Source organism: Sebastes umbrosus, chromosome 11 (assembly GCF_015220745.1).
Source record: "Sebastes umbrosus isolate fSebUmb1 chromosome 11, fSebUmb1.pri, whole genome shotgun sequence".
Classification (NCBI taxonomy): domain Eukaryota; kingdom Metazoa; phylum Chordata; class Actinopteri; order Perciformes; family Sebastidae; genus Sebastes; species Sebastes umbrosus.
Window position 1 is genome coordinate 15680906 of NC_051279.1, and position 18587 is coordinate 15699492.

The 18587-nt window shown below is 42.1% G+C and overlaps 2 protein-coding genes across 2 annotated transcripts in view; one reads left to right on the forward strand and one right to left on the reverse strand.

Annotated features, from left to right (window-relative positions):
* The window catches only part of itga10 (integrin, alpha 10), a 30729-nt gene extending 21452 nt beyond the window's left edge, over window positions 1-9277 (forward strand). The window contains exons 9-30 of the mRNA XM_037783768.1: window positions 494-659; window positions 1666-1739; window positions 1827-1971; window positions 2445-2593; window positions 2728-2871; window positions 3510-3716; window positions 3814-3944; window positions 5200-5366; window positions 5511-5653; window positions 5749-5859; window positions 5941-6026; window positions 6135-6276; window positions 6396-6488; window positions 6610-6686; window positions 7237-7326; window positions 7951-8035; window positions 8176-8289; window positions 8365-8472; window positions 8552-8665; window positions 8757-8852; window positions 8938-9051; window positions 9137-9277. Coding sequence (XP_037639696.1) covers window positions 494-659; window positions 1666-1739; window positions 1827-1971; window positions 2445-2593; window positions 2728-2871; window positions 3510-3716; window positions 3814-3944; window positions 5200-5366; window positions 5511-5653; window positions 5749-5859; window positions 5941-6026; window positions 6135-6276; window positions 6396-6488; window positions 6610-6686; window positions 7237-7326; window positions 7951-8035; window positions 8176-8289; window positions 8365-8472; window positions 8552-8665; window positions 8757-8852; window positions 8938-9051; window positions 9137-9190 — 2610 coding nt within the window. The 3' untranslated portion in view covers window positions 9191-9277. The remainder of the gene's footprint in view (window positions 1-493; window positions 660-1665; window positions 1740-1826; window positions 1972-2444; window positions 2594-2727; window positions 2872-3509; window positions 3717-3813; window positions 3945-5199; window positions 5367-5510; window positions 5654-5748; window positions 5860-5940; window positions 6027-6134; window positions 6277-6395; window positions 6489-6609; window positions 6687-7236; window positions 7327-7950; window positions 8036-8175; window positions 8290-8364; window positions 8473-8551; window positions 8666-8756; window positions 8853-8937; window positions 9052-9136) is intronic.
* A 285-nt stretch (window positions 9278-9562) lies between these two features.
* On the reverse strand, window positions 9563-18158 carry polr3c (polymerase (RNA) III (DNA directed) polypeptide C). The gene is made up of 13 exons (XM_037783776.1): window positions 17935-18158; window positions 16983-17129; window positions 16083-16347; window positions 15289-15590; window positions 15050-15154; window positions 13321-13494; window positions 12781-12832; window positions 12608-12668; window positions 12375-12525; window positions 11198-11299; window positions 11018-11067; window positions 9929-10078; window positions 9563-9825 (listed from the first exon to the last, which is right to left on the reverse strand). The coding sequence occupies exons 2-13, from the start codon at window positions 17127-17129 to the stop codon at window positions 9744-9746; spliced, it is 1641 nt and encodes a 546-aa protein (XP_037639704.1). The 5' UTR covers window positions 17935-18158; the 3' UTR covers window positions 9563-9743.
* Between the last annotated feature and the right edge of the window lie 429 nt (window positions 18159-18587).

Below are 18587 nucleotides of genomic sequence, written 5' to 3' on the forward strand. Positions count from 1 at the left end.
TACGTAAAGTAAGCATATTTGCCCACTCCCACGTTGATAAGAGTATTAAATATGTCTCTTAATCTCCCATTTAAGGTACATTTTGAACTGATAATAAAATGTGTGATTAATTTGCGATTAACTACGGACAATCATGTGATTAATTGCGATTAAATATTTGAATCGATTAAGAGCCCTAGTGTTTATGTTCATTTTATTTACAGTTAAATCCTGCAGCTCCAGGTTACTTGTGTGCTACTTCAGTACATCTTCCCTCAGACTTTTATGATTTCCCTCTTCACTGTCCCTCAGAAACATGGAGAAGTGATTGCTCCGATACATGCCAAAGTGTCTGTGCATGTGCTCTGTTTTTGCCGCTTTCACCTCCTTTCTCTGCTTCCGGCTTTATCCGTCAATGTTTTATAGAGCTTGTGTTATCTGCTTATCCATTTACCGCATTTTCTCTTTTTTAAAATCTTTTTCCTCTCTCTATTTTTCTCACGCTGGCCTCCAGGTTCTGGGTCATTACATCCGTCGGCAGCAGGACCCTGAGACGTTCATTAAAGAGATAAAGTCTATCGCCAGCGACCCCGAGGAGAAATACTTTTTCAATGTGACCGATGAAGCCGCGCTCAATGACATCGTGGATGCCCTGGGAGATCGCATCTTCACTCTGGAAGGTTTGTGATACAGGGAATGAGACTGATGCACTGTTTTAAAAAAGAGAAAGAAAGAAAGAAAGCAGCGAAGTTGTAGTTCTGAGACGTTTATATCTACATAGGCAGCGGCTCCACTTCACAGAGTTCGTCATGTTGCACCGCCAGGTTTCTACAGTAGCCCAGAACAGCCAAACCAAACACTGTTAACATTTCCTGATTAGGCCAGAGTTGATAACCTTACCTGGCTGTCGTCGCCGCCGCTCTCTTTCTCTTGCTTCACCACTCACTCCGCTCCAAATGACCTACGCTACTCTTACAACAACTGGCTCTAGAGAGGGCCATTCACGTTTTCACGTCAGCAACCCTAGCTCTTCTAAATGCTTGGCACACGGGAGAGGATTCAGTTGGTTGCAATCTGCAACCTCACTGCTAGATACCTCCAGATCCTACACGCTGCTCCTTTAAGACGTACAACACCTATAAGCCTTTTATTAAACTCTGTCACATTTTTTACAGTATCACTGTCAGATTAATCAACATACTTTGATTCATAAATTATATTGATTAGTCAAGCACAAACATGAGGAAACAAAAACTGAAAGTCTGAGAAAGAAGAGGAAGAATGAAATACAAGAATATGAGACAGAAGAGAGAGAATATTTAAGAGGGTGGAAGGAGGATAAGGTCCATGTGAGAAAATACACAGTAGTCCTGCAGCGAAAGCAAGAAAAGTGAAAGACGGTAGAGGAAGTGTACAGCAGCTATCACAATAGTTGCGGGAACATGAGAGGAAGAGTGATGAAAAGCGATGCCACCCTTCAATGTTTAGGGAAATCAGAGAGGAAGGGACCGGAGGAGAGGAAAGGAAAGGGTGAGGCACGTCTGCCACCTGTGGTCCTCAGGGTGAGCAATGGCACTGATCATGCCATCTAGATCTGATCCTCAGAGGGAGAGGAAGGAAGGGAGGAGGTGTGTAAAGAAACGTGACGACGGAGAACTCTGACTTGCTGTCTCTGTCCACCTCTAGGCACACTGGGCAACAACGAGAGCTCGTTCCACATGGAGATGTCTCAGATCGGCTTCTCAACACACTTACTGGATGTAAGTCCGGTAGCTGTTCGTATCTATGTGTGAACTGTGCATGTTTTTTACTTGTGTGTCTCATCCGTGCCCTCCTCCATTCTGCAGGATGGTATCCTGTTTGGGATGGTGGGCGCCTATGACTGGGATGGTGGCGTGTTGAAGGAAGGGACCAACGGACGCATCATGCCGCCAAGAGAGGCTTTTGAGAGCGAGTTTCCACTGGAGCTCAAAAATCATGCTGCTTATTTAGGTACCCACATACATCACATCACTGAACATGATGCTAAAAGGATCACACTTGTGGTTTCCACATGTTAATGCATTGCTATCATAGACCCCCCCTAGCGGCTGGGCCCCAGAAAGCTTTCCCCTTTCCCCCCTTATGGCCGGGCCTGCTTGTGAACGAACTGCAGCTTTGGAACCAACTCTCAAATCACACGTCAGAGCTCTTAACCACCAGCATGTAAAAACACACTGCCCTCAGAGCAGGCTGAAGTCAGACCACACTTTCAGCTGCATGAACATGTACTATGAGGCAAACATTACCAACATTTACGGTCAACAAGATGTGACGCATTATTTAACTGGAGCACAAGTTGATTTTCACGGTAAAAATGGTCAACAACACCAGTATGACTCTTTTACTCTTCACTGAAGGCCATAGATTAGGTTGTAGTAGTAGATGATGTGTATGTATATTTATTTATTTATATTTGTTTCCAGGTTACACAGTGTCATCTGTGATAGTTGGGGACTGGAAGAGGCTTTATGTGGCTGGTGCTCCTCGATTCAAACACAAAGGCAAAGTCATCCTGTTTGAACTCAGCGATGAGGGCGATGTCAACATTGTGCAGGCCCTCAATGGAGAACAGGTAAAGTCCCCCCTCTCCCTTCAGCCTCTTATTTGTTTATTCACCAGAAAACAGCCAGAATCTAATTTGTCAGAGATTACAGCAACGACTCCACCTGGTGGCATCAAGCTGAAGGAGCATGTTTCTGTCTGTAGATTGGATCTTACTATGGCAGCGAGGTGTGTGGGCTGGATATCGACCAGGATGGCATCACGGATGTCCTTCTGGTTGCAGCTCCAATGTACCTCGGCTCAGGAAACAAGGAGACTGGTAGAGTCTACATCTACACCCTCAGTGGGGTAAGACAGCAGTGGCATGGATCATTATTTTCCTTACGGATTATTATGCATCAACAAGAATACACAACATTTCTTAAACTGCTGTTAGGCTTCCATGACAATTTCTTAAAAAGACTGATGTATCCTGTATCATATAATTGACAGCGTGGCCCTTCAAGGAATAGCAAAAGCAATAAGGAAAAATAAAGGGATACAAATAAATGACTTTTAAAAATAAATACATTTTAAAAATATATACAGAAAAAGTCATTTAAATGCAGAAAAAATATATATTTAAAAATGCAGGAATAAATATATACAGAAATAAATAAAAAAATAAATGTGAAAATGAATAATTATTCTTTTTTATTTTATTTGTCTTTATATTTCGACATTTATTTATTCTTTTATTTTTTTCTCTCTTATTTCCAAATTTGTATTTACTTAATTAGTCTTAATATATACACATTTTTAAATTAGTTTATACATTCTTTTATTTATTCCTCATTATATTTCCACATTTTTAAATTAATTTATATATTCTTTAATTTATTCCTCTTTCTATTTCCATATTTATTTTCTAATTTTCACAGATTTATTCTATATTATGACACTCTTATGACTCCAAACTCTTCTTCCTCCTCTTTCTTATCACCCAGGAGGAGGTGTTTGTATCCAACGGTACTCTGAAGTCAGAGGATAAGTCCCAGGATGCCAGGTTTGGTTACGCACTGGCAGCCGCTCCAGACCTCAACCACGACGGCTTCACTGACCTGCTGGTGGGAGCCCCGCTGGAGGACGAGCACAGGGGGGCCATCTACATCTACCATGGATTCGGTATCTACATCATCCACGATTACAAGCAGGTACTTGTCATTTGCCTACAATTACATTTTCACTGGTGCATTTCAGGATTCAATCAAACTGATTTTTTCTTTCTCTCTGCCTCTCCTGTCCTCTCAGCGTATTTCAGGGTCATCGATTTCCCCCTCCCTGCAGTATTTTGGCCGCAGTGTGAGTGCTCGGTTGGATTTGGATGGAGATGAGCTAATAGACTTGGCAGTGGGAGCCCAGGGCAATGCTGTAATGCTCAGGTAGGCAGAGGCAGAGTTGGGGACGGAGGGAAGGGCATTACCAGCACAGATTTTATTTTATAGCTGCAAACACTGGAAGATAATGAAGGTAAACAACACATTAAATGCACCACCTATAGACAGCTAGTTTCCACATTTAAAAAAATTATACATTTATTTCCTCTGTAGACTCAAATCATCTATTGGCTTCTATATTTCTGTGGTGTCACATGGCTAAAACTTAAAGAGGACCTATTATGCTTACTTTAGAGAGCATACTTGTATTTTAGGTTTCTACTACAACATGTTTACATACTTTAATGTTCAAAAAAAGCTTTACTTTTCTCATTGCGGCTGTGCTGCAGCACCTCTTTTCACCCTCTGTTTGAGCTCCAGTTTGCTTTGATTGGTCAACTGGCCCTCTGTTGTGACTGGTCAACCGAACCAAACTCTTTGGACTCCACTCCAGCTCCGCTCTAATTAGCTTTGTTTGAGGGCGTGCCAAACTAGCTGCTGGGCCAACCAGGTCTCCCACAACGTTTTGAGGGAAACGTATTCTCTCCTGGATTACGGTCGCAGTTTTAAACAGTTTTAAAACACGTGATTAACGTGTACTACGGTTTACTAAAAAAACATCAGGGTTTGGCTTAAAATGACTACGACATTGAAACAAACCAAAACGAAAATGCAACAAATGACTGCGTTTCACACGAGACACAAACAGCGGTCTCCTGGGGGAAAGTCTGGTGTGTGTTGGACCCATCCACCTTCCCTCCCGCCCGCCAGTAGTGGACTCTCTCGTTTGTTACACCCCGTTATTATTAAATAACGGTTATTATTCAGAGTAACTTTAATTCGCTGTTGCTCAATACATTACGTCACTGTGTCACAGATAAAGGTATTTGTGATACATAAAAGACAAACGTAATCCGCAACAAGACGTTTCCTTCCAAATTAGAATGCAATTTAGTTATATGGGAACGTAGTTTTTAGGAGACAGGGTTGGCTAGGCAGGTCTTATGCAAATGTGTTACTTGGTGACATCACCACGTTACTTAAGAAAAGGCGGGACTCCAAGCAAGGTGTTTCAGGCAGTTCAGGAGCAGTGTTTCTCTGGGGATGATAATAACTCCCTTTGGTGTGGACTTTGTAATTTGCAGACCTTTTACATGCACAAAAAACTATGTAACCCACTAAAGGAAAGAGAAAAAGCACAAAAGCATAATAAGTCCTATTTAAATCCTGTTTTATCATCCACTGTCCCTCCTGTCCCCAGCTCTCGGAGCATAGTCCAGATCAATGTGAGTCTGTCCTTCCAGCCGCACTCCATCAACGTCATTCAGAAGACCTGCCAGAGGGGAGCCAGAGAGTCGGCCTGTCTCAACGCCACTGCCTGCTTCACAACCGTCTCCCGCTCCCCCGGACCACAAAGCAACAGCTTTGGTATAACTCTTTATTTTCTTACCCTCTCTAATCCTTATAAAACGAGGACTGTGGGTGCTGTGAATTGGCACAGACACACACACTAATTAGAGTGGGAACTTTCCAACACTCACCATCTGTCCTAATTACCTGCTCTCTCCTCAGATCTGTGGGTGTCCGCCATGTTGGACGACAGGAAGTTGTCTGCGAGGGCGCTGTTTGACGACAGCTCCAACCGACAGACCCAGCTGGCAGTCCGAGTTCACACAGGACAAACTCTCTGCTACAAACTGCCCTTCCATGTCTATGTGAGCATCAGTACACACATCAACCACACGTTTGACATTGAAATGATTTGGTGACTTTATTCTGTCACTAACATTTCTGTCTTTCTGTGTTGTAGGACACCGCAGATTACATCCGTCCAATTAGCTTCTCACTGCGGTTTAAGATCAACGATACAGAGAGCGGTCCAGTGTTGGATGAAGGCTGGCCAACAACAGTCAAGAAATCTGTGAGTGGTTATCATTTCTAGCTTCCTTACTGCATCACATCTCCTCTCTCTGTTCTCCATCAAACATGTTGTCCTCTCCAGATCCAGTTCTTTAAAGACTGCGGTGAGGACGATGTGTGTACAACAGACCTGGTGCTGCAGGCTCATATGGACATCTCTGGGACAAGGTACACATTTGAGATATCCCTCTTGTTCTATTTTCTTTCTGCATGACAAGATCAGATATGAACTCAGTAGTTGGGTTTCAGTGAGTTTTCATTGTGTTTCCTCCACAGACAGAAGCCTTATGTGATTCGGAGCCCTCGTAGGCGTCTGGCGGTGGAGGTTCAGCTTCAGAACAGACTGGAAAACGCCTACAACACCAGCCTTACACTGCACTATTCACGCAACCTGCACTTCTCCAGCCTCAGCATTAGGGTAATAAACCACACACATTAATACATACAGCACCACGCGTAACTCGCCATACACATTTACACAGATCTACATCGAGAAACTAACGCACAGTTTCTGCTTGTCTCTTTCTTTTGCTGTAGGAGGATGCCCATTTTAAGATTGAGTGTACAGCACTTGGTGCCAACAGCCACTCGTGTAACGTCAGCTATCCAGTGTTTCGCTCCCAGTCAAAAGTATGTTCGTGCCGGGGAAATAACTCCCATCACTCTCTCGAATCAGCCCACTCATACTTCACTTCCTCCAGGTGAAATGTGTCACTTCAGCAGGCTTCTCTTCTCTTTTTTTTGTTTGCAGGTGAACTTCATGTTGGAGTTTGAGTTCAGCTGCACATCTCTGCACAGTCGAGTGCAGATGAAGCTTCATGCTGCCAGGTAGCTCACTCCACATACACAAATACTGGAAACTTCAATAAAGAGTTTTATAAAAAGTTTTTTAAGAGGACCTATTATGCTTTTGTGCTTTTCCCCTTTCATTTAGTGTGTGTGTCTTCAGTAGTTTTTAGTGCATGTAAAAGATCTGCAAAGTTACAAAGCCCAAATTCTACGCCAAAGGGAGTTACTCTCCCACAGAAACACTGCTCCTGAACTCCCTGAAATACCTTTTTTCGGTAACGTGGTGATGTCACCAATTTAAACATTTGCATAATATCTGCTAGCGGGTAGTTTGGCACACCCTCAAACAAAGCTAGTTAGAGCGGAGCTGGAGCGGAGTCTGAAGAGTTTGGTTCAGTTAACCAATTACAAAATTGGGCCAGCTGGTATGAGAAAAATAAATCATTTTTTTTTGGACATTAAAGCATGTAAACATGTTCTAGTATGCACGCAAATGAGCATAATAGGTCCTCTTTAATATTGTTTCCACAACAAGAAATTAAAAGTACTGCGTGAAAAGAGTTTACGTAACCATCTCGTTCTTTTACAGTGACAGTATCGAGAGAAAGGATACTTTGGGGGACAACAGTGTTCAGCTGCAGAGCTTCGTTCAGTATGAACCAGATTTGTTTGTTAGCAGGTACGTGTGTGCAACATACTGTATGTATTATTCAACAATCAGATATTTTTGATACTTTAGATATGTTTGTGTTTAAAGATGCTTTGAGCCAATATGATAAAAAAGTTATTTTTTAATAAAACTGTCGCTATATCCTGACAGTAGTACCTGAGACATATAATCTGGGAAAAAATCCTCTGAAAACATATATTAGTGTACCGTTTAACTGTAAAATGAGAAAGTTTGTGACCCAGCCGCCATGTTGAAAAACAGTCAAGCCAAAACCGCCCACCAGCCGGAGCAAACTTTCTAATTTTACAGCTAAACAGTACACTACAAGATGTTTCTGAAAACATTTGAGATGAGAAATAGGCATTACAGTAACAGAATATTGATTCATATTTGATCAGCGCTGCCTAGTTTGACTTGGAGGTTTGTGAGTTTTGTGAGTTGATTAGTTGTTTTCCTTCGGTACTGTGAAATCTTGCAAATGCCATTCGGAGCACAGGAGAACACGGAGAAACATGATTTTTTTCAGATTATCTGTCTCATGTTTTATAGAAATATCCTTTTTTTCAATCATATTTACTCAGAGTTCCCCTCTGCTGCATTAATGTGTGTTTTTTTCCCTGTTTTTCTGTGCAGTGACTCTAATTTAAACCGATATGAGGTCCACCCAACTCGGACAGTGTCGGAGGCCATCGGACCAGAATTCTACACACACCTCAGGGTAAAGCTCACATGTTCTTTTTATAAACTTGAATGCAACCCATGGCTTCAAGTTATTCTAAAACTCTAGTCATCATCACTGTAAAAAAAAAAAAAAAAAGGGCAAGGCAAAACTAGAGCATTTCTTTGTTTGTGTTTTAGCTGCAGAACCTCGGCTGTTACTCTGTGAGTAATATGGAGCTGAGGCTGCATCTGCCCTCTGTGGCTGCAGGAGACAGAGTCTTCATGACTGTCACCGACGTCTCTTCATACAACGTGAGTACTGCTGCTGTGTGAGTGTTTGCATCTCTCTTTTAGATCAAATCTGACATATTTAAATTGCCCCCGTAGGCCACAGGGGTGAACTGCAGTGTGCTGAGCGATCTGGCCCAGCTGAAAGCCAGACAGAGAGACGTACGCTCCCTTCATCCTGAAGACATGATGCAGAACGACATACTGGTGAGGCCCCTGGTAACACGGCAGCTACTCAACACTGTGCCGCATCAGTATACGTGTTAACATGCATCTACGTGTTTAGAACTGCAGCAGATCGTGGTGCATTGAGGTTGTGTGTGAAGTCCAGCAACTTCTAAGAGGGCAGTCCGCCGTCATTCGCGTCAGCCGCAGAGTTCACGATGATTTTTTCAGAAAAGTGAGTTACACAACAGCTCGCAGATGCTCATTTCAGCCTTTCTGTCCTATGACACAAACATTGGTCATCACCTCTGTGTCTCTTTTTGTAGGCCAAATATAAGTCAGTGAAGATAATAGGTGCCTATCACCTCGCAGCTCAGGAGACTAACCTCATCACTCTGGACACGGGAACAGTCTGGAGGGAGGTAAGAAGACTGTAATGGGATTTTGAGAGGCAGAATGGGAATGGGGTTTACTTTCTCCAATCTCTCCCTTCATCTGTTTTTCTAGACTGTACTGGAGGTGCTAAAGGGCCGAGCTATTCCCATCTCGCTGTGGATTCTGATTGGTAGCATCATTGGAGGTTTGCTGCTACTGGCCCTCATCATTTTCATACTATGGAAGGTATTTTGTTACAATTACCTTAAAATTTCTTCAGGAAAGTGAGCGTGTTGTGGACAGAATATCAATTTATCTCGCTTCTCGTCAGATGGGATTCTTCGCACGCAAACAGAGAGCAGAGGATGAGAACCATGAGGACTGAGCCCAACTTTTGCTGCCATGACAACAGTCATTTGCCATGACAACTACCACACGAGCCGAGTCCACCTCTTACCAGGCACAGAGACAGTTTGGACTCGACACACAGACGCAACAGGGACCTCCAGGACCAAAGAGAGCATCGAGAGGGTCCAACAGAAATGCACTACCCACTATTTCCAGGGTCGGGAGCACTTATGTAAATAATCTTTTTTTTGTAATTTTAAGGAAAAACCAAAGTGTATTAAACCACAATTCTTCTATTTAATATACAGACATCTTCACGGTTTTGCATTTCAAAAAATCACTTTGTTCTATGTTTGTCTTACAGTTTTGTGTTTGTTCTTCAATGAAATTAAAAATTGTTGAAAACAAGTATTCTTGTGCTCAGTTTATTCAGTTGCGGATAAGTGCACTAAAAACAAGCAATCTATTTAGATTTTACTGCACTGCAAACTGAGTCAATCCAGTCACAGAAACTATAAAACAGCCACAATTGACAGCATTCATACACAAAAACAAATCTTCAGAAGTACTATGTGTGAGTTGTGATGCTCTCAACTTGTGGATGCGGTGGAGTTGATGTAGGACTCTAAAAGAAAGATGGTTTCATCAACCTGGTTCTCTGCTGAGTCTAACCTGGGGGGGAAAAGAACAATTGTGAGAATAGTAACACCAACAGACCAAAGAGGTGATTCAATAATGGCACCTGTAGAATTGTAGTTTTGTTTTGTGCTCTTACTTGTTGATGTGAAGTCGTAAGGCTTCCAGCTGTTGCTTCTCAGGAGCAGTGATCATCTCCTCGACCTCCGTCAGCTGCTCCGGCTCGGCCCCGCTGGCCTGCAGAGATGCCAGAATGGCCTCGATTCGCTGGGATTTCTCCAGCAGACGCCTATGAGTCAAGCAGGAAACCAGTCAAACATTGATCTGTGACACAGTGTGTGAGCCAGACAACTCTTAAAGGGTAACATCGGTATTTTTCAACCTGGACACTATTTCCCCATGTTTCTGTATTTAACTGACTAATGAGGAACAATTTCTGAAATTGGTCCAGTATTGAGGGTGAGCTGCTCACAGGCTGAAATACGGTGCTATTGGGGCAAGCTGGCACCGTCATTTACGTCCACTAAAAGTGCTTGTTTCTCCCATGACAGTCTCTGATTGTTATTGGAAATGTCTGACATTATGGAAAGAGTCTCGCTCAAGGAGAAGTTTCGTTCTGAAATCTGGCGAACGGTGGAATAGTGGAATACATCCATAGTGGAAACCTGAGGTGCCAGCCAGTGTTGTGTTGGAGTACAGAAAGCGTAGCTTAATTTTATCTAGAAGATTTTCAATATCATGGCTGAATATTTAGATGATTTCAACAATGTGGACGAGCTCTTTGAATTCGATGGCAGCCCGTATTTATTTGAGCCAGTGTATACGGATATTCAGATTTCACCACGAGACTTCTCCTTAAGCAGGACTTGGCCACAAAATCAGACCGGATCAAGCGAAAGGTAAGAAAAACGTTTTTTTTTCCTCTGTAGGGTCCTTTCCATAATGTTGTCAGACACTTATAATAACAATTTGAGCCTGTCAGTGGCAAAAACAAGCACTTTTAGTGGATGTAACTTTACATTGATGCTGCTCACTTGCCGGTTACCGTGATCTCCCTCAATCCTGGACCAATTTCAAAAATCGTTGTCCCCATCAGACACTTGGGAAAACATGGGAAACTAGAGTCCAGGTTGAAAAATACCAAATTTACCCTTTAAAGCTGATCATGTGAAATTATCTGGCTTGCAAGATCAGAAAACATGGCGACATACGGCTATGATGAACTCACTTGCTCTCTCTGGACTCAAACAGGCGTCGCTCTATGAGGTTGGCGACTGTCTGCACAGAGAAAAATGTCCAAAGAGAAAACATTACTGAAGGCAAAACCAGCATGAAAGACATAAAACATGTCAAAGGTAGTCCTCTTCTATCCAGAGCTCTGAAAGTTACAGCATGTTCATTGTTTTACCTTGTAGCAGTTCTGAAGCAGCATTCTTGCAGTTGGGAGTTGGTTGACGGTGTAGAGATAGAAGGTACGAGAGGGAGCGTAGTCGGGAGTCTTTGGGATTTCCTGAAGAATAAAAAAAAATATGTCTGTCAAGAGTGCCCATTGAAATTGTCACTATGTCAGTGATACTGCCAAATGGTCACTTTTGTTAAATTATTCCTGCGTCATTATCCATAGAAACACAGAACAAAAGACTAGGCTACGGAGCTGGTTTACAAGTCTAGTTTTTAAAATATCTCATTCACTTAGTGCATCTTCAAAAATTGGGCCAAATCATTTTCAAAGTAGGTTTTTGGATCAGGTTGTTTTCGATTACTCCTACGTTCCAGGCAGTCGCTCATATTAATACACTAAGAAAATTGGCTTGATGATACTTTGTATATTTATATCCATCACAGTGTTCAGTATGTCCCCTTGTTTTAGTCAGAGTTACAGATAATTTGTGGCAACAGTTAAAGGCAGGGTGGGCGATCTTGAGAAACTAGTAAGAGTACATTAGATCTTTAAAAATGATCCAACTGAAAAACTCAGCCCAATGTTGCCAACTCTTTTCCAATGAAAGTAGCTTGCAACACTAGCTCCAAAAGTCCCTAAATCTAGAGAGAAAGTCGCCAACACTGTCAGTCTGTCGCTTCAGGTCTCATCCAAAGCCATTCCCCCACTTTTATCATTACTAACATAAACATATCATAATGAACGTAAACAACAAACATGGCTATTATTAGTACTCACAGCTGTCAAGCTAACAGCTTGTGGAAGACTCTGGTGACGGAGGGCACGCAGGTGGACAGACAGGTAGCCCGTCCAATCATTACGTTCGGGATGAATGAAATGATTGGACGGGTTTATTACAGTCCTACGACAGTCAGAGATACTGGATTTTTTTCTTTTTTTGTCAGAGCATTTGATTTATTGATTGCTGTCAGGCTGACCGCAATTTCAACTAATATGACAAAAAAAGTTTCTAAAATCTTTACAAAACCTGTCTTTAAGAGTGAGGACTGTTTTGGAAGCTCTTACATGTTAAGTGTTTAGATGTTTGTGGGAATAAAGAGAAAAAGCGTTCAACAATCCATCATCCTAAGAACACACATAAATGCAAAGAGGTGAATCCTGAAAGCATCTTCACGTCTTGTACCTGTAGCTGGACCAGGTTCTGTGAGAGCAGCGTGTAGAGCATGTCTTTGGCCTCTTTGGCTGGAATCATGGCAAAATCCTCCACCTGCTTCTGCTCCAGGTGACGTTTCCTTAGCAGCAGACGGAAGATGCGCGCCGATCGGGAGCCAAATCTGATGACAGATCAACAGTGATTAATAGTGACTTGTTGCTGATAGGACAACCACATGTATACACAATTAAAAACACACTTACCTCTCCTGTACGACAGACTCCAGCGTGGCCCGAGCCAGATTGGCCAGCGCTCTGTTCATGACTGAGAGGTGAGTTATGAAAAGCATCCGTGCCTTGTGTTTCATGAATAAAAACTGGTACCAAACAGTGCGCCGGTTCTTAACAAAATGACCGTCTAAATTGAAAAAGGATACTGACAACGTACATCCCTCCTCCACTTTCACCGGCCTTCCCCACAAACTCCATCTAGGAAATGAAAAGAACAACCTGAAATCTTGTTTTCTGAACAACCAAGATTGCCAGCACTAAATATCAATCCAGTCTTTCTCTTACTTTAGTATGTGGGGGCCATGGCCCTCTCACTGTGAATGACTTATGCATTTTATACTAGGCAGGGTTTTCTTTAACTGTATTTATTTGTGATAAGCTGCTTGACTGAAGTCTGTCATATTTGTAATTGTGTTACATGTATTTATTGTATTTTGGATTGTACTTGACACTGTGATGTTATATTGTGATCTTGTTGTGATGTTATGTAGTGTGTTTATTGTGTCTGTGTCTAGGACTACAGATGGAAATTAGCTTCCCATCTTTTTGTTTCTATGTAAATAACTAATGTCTGTGCACACAGTCCTTTTAAACCAAATAAATTAAATCAAGTAGATCTAAAAGAACAACCTTGCAGATACAAATGAAGATTGTGAAATGTGACAGATGTCTTGCAGAGGTCATACCGGGTCATCAACCAGTAGCGTGAGGTACTGGTCTAAGATGGGTCTGGCGATGTTGTAGCTGGCTGGGAGGGACCTGAAGATCTCGTTGGCTGAGAGGGGCTTTGTGCAGGTGGCTGTGGGCGAGGTCGTCACCTCACTCATCCTCAGCATCGTCCTCACTATCTCACTGCTAGTCTGGGTTATTAAGATGAAATGATTTAGAAAGACAATCATTATAAATCATAAACAACCATAATGATATTTTTTCTTTGTATAGAAAACAGACCGGCAGATGGAAAAATGTAGTTACAGCAGTGCTGAATGTGACATGACTGGAAACAAGGTGAAACAGCCTGGTTCTGTCTAAAGGTCACAAAATCTGCTCACCAACACCTCTATAGCTCGCTTATTAACAAGGTATACATCTTGTTTGTTTAAGCCGTACAAAAACTGAAGTTTAAAGTGGCAATCCTTAACTCAGTCCTGGTTGATTTGGCAACACCCTATATACTGGTGGTAAGTGCAAATGTGGCTTAATACTACACGTCCCAGAATACTGGAGGCAGCAAAACCAACTACTGTCGTTTTAATAAAGAAGTCAAGAAATAATTGGCCTTTTTCCATCATTTTTCTGCAAACAGTGAAAGTGAAAGTAGTTGGTTACCTCACTGAGAAGTTGTAGTTGTGTAACCTGTCGCCTGCAGCTCTTTATCCAACAGCTCACTGTGGCTGCTACTTATTGCTCAATTACTCCTTGCAATATTTAAAACTGATCCGCTTTCAAAACATGCCGAAAATGACCGTTGTCTTGTTTAGTAGATGCATTTTTGATGAATGATAGAGGTCAGTGTCAAGCTCACTGACAAACATATTGCATTTCCTGTGACTAGTTCATAATAAACGTTCACCAGTTAAATGCTTTTACTGTGAAGCTACAGCAGTAGGAAATGTTCGGTTTGCATCAGGTCCTCGACCAAAGACATTCTTAGTCAACTAACACTCATGCGATTTTGTTGATTAATTGATTTAATCGACAGATCTGTTAAACTGAGTTTCTCCACAAAGAATCACACAAAAGCACCACTTTAAATCTCATAAATTCAATTCACATTCATATTTCTCTGAAATGATTCATTCAGCATGAAAGAAGCATAAAAAACGACTAATCAACTAAAGAAATCTTAGTCGACTAAGACCAAAACGACCGATTGTCAAGCAACTTAATACAGCACTTTTTCTGTGAATGTCACCACAGACACCCAGTTTGTAACACTGCAATGCTTTCATCAGTGGGCCATAGGCTCAATCACCTTTGTGTTACCTCATTCATTGATAGATGTGACTTAACAGACATTTATTAAAATGAAAATCTTGGAGATTATTACTTTAAAATTACAATTTGTTTATTTTTTGACCCGGGCACAGTAACTTCTTTGAGTCTTATCATCACCGTGAGGTTGCCATGAAATCAGTGGGCGAGATATAACATTTTAATTAGTGACCTTCAAATGTGTTGGTAGGCGGATTTTGTTATTTTTGCACAGACCCAGGCTAGTTGCTTCCCCCATTTTTTGTCGTTATGCTAAGCTTAGTTAATTTAATGCTAGCTGTAGCTTCATATAACAGACTGACATTAGAGTGGTATCAATCTTCTCATTTAAGTCTCTGAAAGAAAGCGAATCAGCGTATTTTCCCAAAATAGCTATTCCTTAAATATTAGATTTTAAGCCTCCATGTGTAAAAACCTGACCTGGTCCAGTTTGTTGGCTACAGCACTGATGATGGCCTGGTCTCTGAAGTGGAGATGGAACCTCTCAAAATTCACCTGCCAGCAAATCCCCTCATCACCGTGTGCCTGAGCATAAGAGAGACAGACACACGGAGACACAGAGGGTCACACAAAAGATATGCAGCACGTTATATGTAAGGGACAGGGAAATTAAGAGGTAATTGTTTTTTTAAAAGCGTGTTAAAAGTATAGCATCCCACCTGTGAATCCATTTTAGGCTTCTTTGCGTTCCTTTGGTCCTCTCCGTCCTCACTGGAGAGTTGGCGTTTGCCTCGCCCTATGAGTGTCACGTGAGGCACCTTGTAACAGTCGGGGAAGCTCTCTGGCGTGGGCGGGGCGGTGCTAACGGGGGGTTCCGGAGCACCAGGGGTTGCAGGCGTTGCTGGAGTGGCACTGTTTGTTGGTCCTGCTGCCGTCAGAGGAGGGCAGCGCTGAAGAAAATGGGTCTCCACCAGTTTGGAGAAGGAAGAAGACACTTCACTGTAATCCATGCTGTGACCCTCTAGAACAGGAAAGAGAAAATTGTTGTAATTTCTTTGTAGATTTTACACAAATCCCATGTTAACCCACAAAGTCATATTTATTCTCTACACAGATGTTAAGATTTTTAAAGAAGTGTATATTTTAGTGCATGTTTGCTTGATTGACAGGTGTTACGTGGTGGTTGCCACTTGTTCATCCTGCCTGGTTACTTTCCACTAAGGGTCGTGTCTAGAAGGTAACCCTAAAGCTGCAAAACTCTTGTGAGATGGTTGAGGTTAGGCATTGACCTCGAATAGTAAAGGTTAGGATAGATTGTTGGGCAGCGAGTCTCGCAAGAGTTTTCACACGTTTTCCCAACTTGGGGGTTACCTTCTAGACACGACCTCCACTAAGGCCTTCCTCCCATTTCACCAAATTTGTATTTTCTGGCTCTGGTAACTGCCAAGATAGCGATGAGTAGTAAACCCAAAACCAGGGAGAAGCTTTTGCACAGTCTTTGATTGATACTGACCCTCCATGTTCTGTGTGAGGCGGTCGGCGACTGTCTTAACCGTGCTACACATGGTCATGTGACCTCTCTGTAGTAACTCCTCTATGATTAGCTCTCCGGTGTCACCATACAGGGTTTTTGCGGTGTAGATGTAGCGCGGGTATCTCAGAATTCTCAGAATCCGGTCACAGCCGGTCCGATACTCTACGGGGCTCCCGGCTCCTTTACGGCCTGAGCTGAACACACAAGCGCCATGCTGCACGAGCACACACAGGGACTTCTTTACCTACAATGAGACAGAAAGGGGGAGGGAAGAGGTGTTTTACTTTAATGACTCCAGTTCCAAACACAAAATTACTGATCAAATTAAGGCAGAAAATGCATTTGTATGTTTAACATCACGTATTAGCATGTATTGTGCTACTGTTATTGCTCCAATAAGCCCAGTAAACAGCACTGTTAATCAGATTTGTCTGTACTGAAAGAATATGATGTCTATCTTCTTTGTACTATTGTATAAAAAAAGAGAAAAAAAAACATGTAAAAACTGATTGTTATGTTTTTATTCTCCCGGGAATTGTTTCACTTATGACATGGTGTTAGTGTAATCAGGTTTCTGGAGCATAAATCTACCGGTCATGTAAGGGGATACTAGGTTTTAATTTGCATTTAAACAGATGATGCAAAAACTGCTCCTGTACTACGGCTGCAGGTGTGGAATAATCAGCGTATGTAAACACACTGCAAATTACAACTAGAAATAGCTTGACTGTCCAACAATGTAACCTGCTAAACTCTGCTTGAAAATGCTGAGAACCAGCAGTGTATATAACACTCAATACATCATGTACAATAATATCTCTTCCATGGTGTGAAGTAGAGACAGTAATAGCCTAGAAACAGTAAGTGTAGGAGCAGTACCAGGTCCAGTGAGATGCCAGTCTCATGAATGATGGTTCTTAAGTTCTGCGCTCCACCTCTGAGTAGGTGTGTTCCCACTTTCTCCACCACTTCTCCAAAGTGCTCCCGCAGCAGGAGACCACACAGACGCACCTCCTGGGCAGTCATCTGCAAAGAAAAACAGTCACTGAATGCAATTTTTTTTTCCCTGTTAAAAGTTTTTCTGGGGGAGTTTTTCCTCATCCGATGTACAGATTATAAAGCCCCCTGAGGCAAATTTGATTTTGGGCTATATAAATAAAATTGACTTGACTTGACAAGGATTTACAAAGACACTCATCATGGAAAACAAAGATTAGCTAAAAGAAGAAATTAGACTGTTTTACAGGGAAATAAGTTCCTTTTACACAATGTGTGTGTTTATGTTGGTGGAGGACTATTGTTGCTATGTGCAAAACACTGGTTACTTAATTAAAAATATACATACAAATTATACATTTGCATCTTATTACTGTATATTGCAAACAAATAGTGGAAGAACAGTCACATCATGTGTTTCTGATGTTCTGCACTGTATATATATATATATTTTTTTAATTATTATGTTTGTTTAGTAATTTGTGAAAAAATAAATACAAAATAAACATATTCCTTACCTAAATGTTCTAATTTAGTGTACTTATAAGTGCTAATATAGTGTACAGAAACTTGCTTGGCAGTGTCATCATACATAATGACATATAAACAGAAGGCTAGGGCACAGAGACCAATGTCAGCAGTTCAGCAGTAAATAGCTTGACTAGTTTAAAAGAGTAAAAAGACAGTAAAGCTTATTGTAACAGTCACAAAGCTGCAGCAGGTGAACGTTTTGTGCTGCGCAGTCAGGTCAACACATGTTACACACCAGCCAGCTAACAGTTACACTTCATGTCATCAGAACAGTCTGCTAGCTACTTCAGTATGTTTCACAAACCTTTCAACAAGTTTCAGGACAGAGAGGCAAATCCTTGCTTTTACAGCAGATAGTCGACTAAACACATGCGGCTTCTCGTTGGTTGACAACACATGAACACATGAACACATGAACACATGAACGCTGCTGCTTCTTCTTCTTCTTCTTCTTCTTTGGAGTTTATTGGTGGTTGAACACAAGTGATGTGTAGGTCGCTAACGAGCCGGGTCTTTGAGCCGGCTCTTTTAAGTGAACGATAAGAGCTTTTTTTTTCTAATTTCTTTAATTAATTCAAGGCAGAATGATAGGACGATCTTCTCCGAACCACGGGCACTCCATGCACTGACTGTGACTAAATGTTGTGTTAATGACGTCCGTGCAACCAATCAGGCGATGACAGACAAGGATCATACCATCAAGCAGGGAGGGGCGGGGGTGAGCGGCGCGCTGAGGGTCTACAGGTACAGAGCAGGAGGGAGAGGAGGAGAGAAAGAGAGAGGAGGGAGGTGCGCGAGGGAGGTGCGCATTGGTGCGGTGCGTTCTGGTGCGTTCTGGTGCGTTCTGGTGCGGTCCGGTTCCGTGTGCTATGGTGTGCAGCGTTGTGGCGCGTTGCGTAGCGTAGCATTGCGTAGTGTTGCGTAGCGTTGCGTTGCATAGCGTTGCGTTGCGTTGCG

Coding starts and splice junctions, on each gene's coding strand:
- polr3c (XM_037783776.1), bottom strand. CDS start 17,129: ATGACTGCCCAGGAGGTGCGTCTGTGTGGTCTCCTGCTGCGGGAGCAC. Junction 15,155..15,288: donor AGCCTAAAATGGATTCACAG/GTGGGATGCTAT, acceptor TCTTATGCTCAG/GCACACGGTGATGAGGGGAT. Junction 12,526..12,607: donor GAGTCTGTCGTACAGGAGAG/GTAAGTGTGTTT, acceptor ATCTGTCATCAG/ATTTGGCTCCCGATCGGCGC.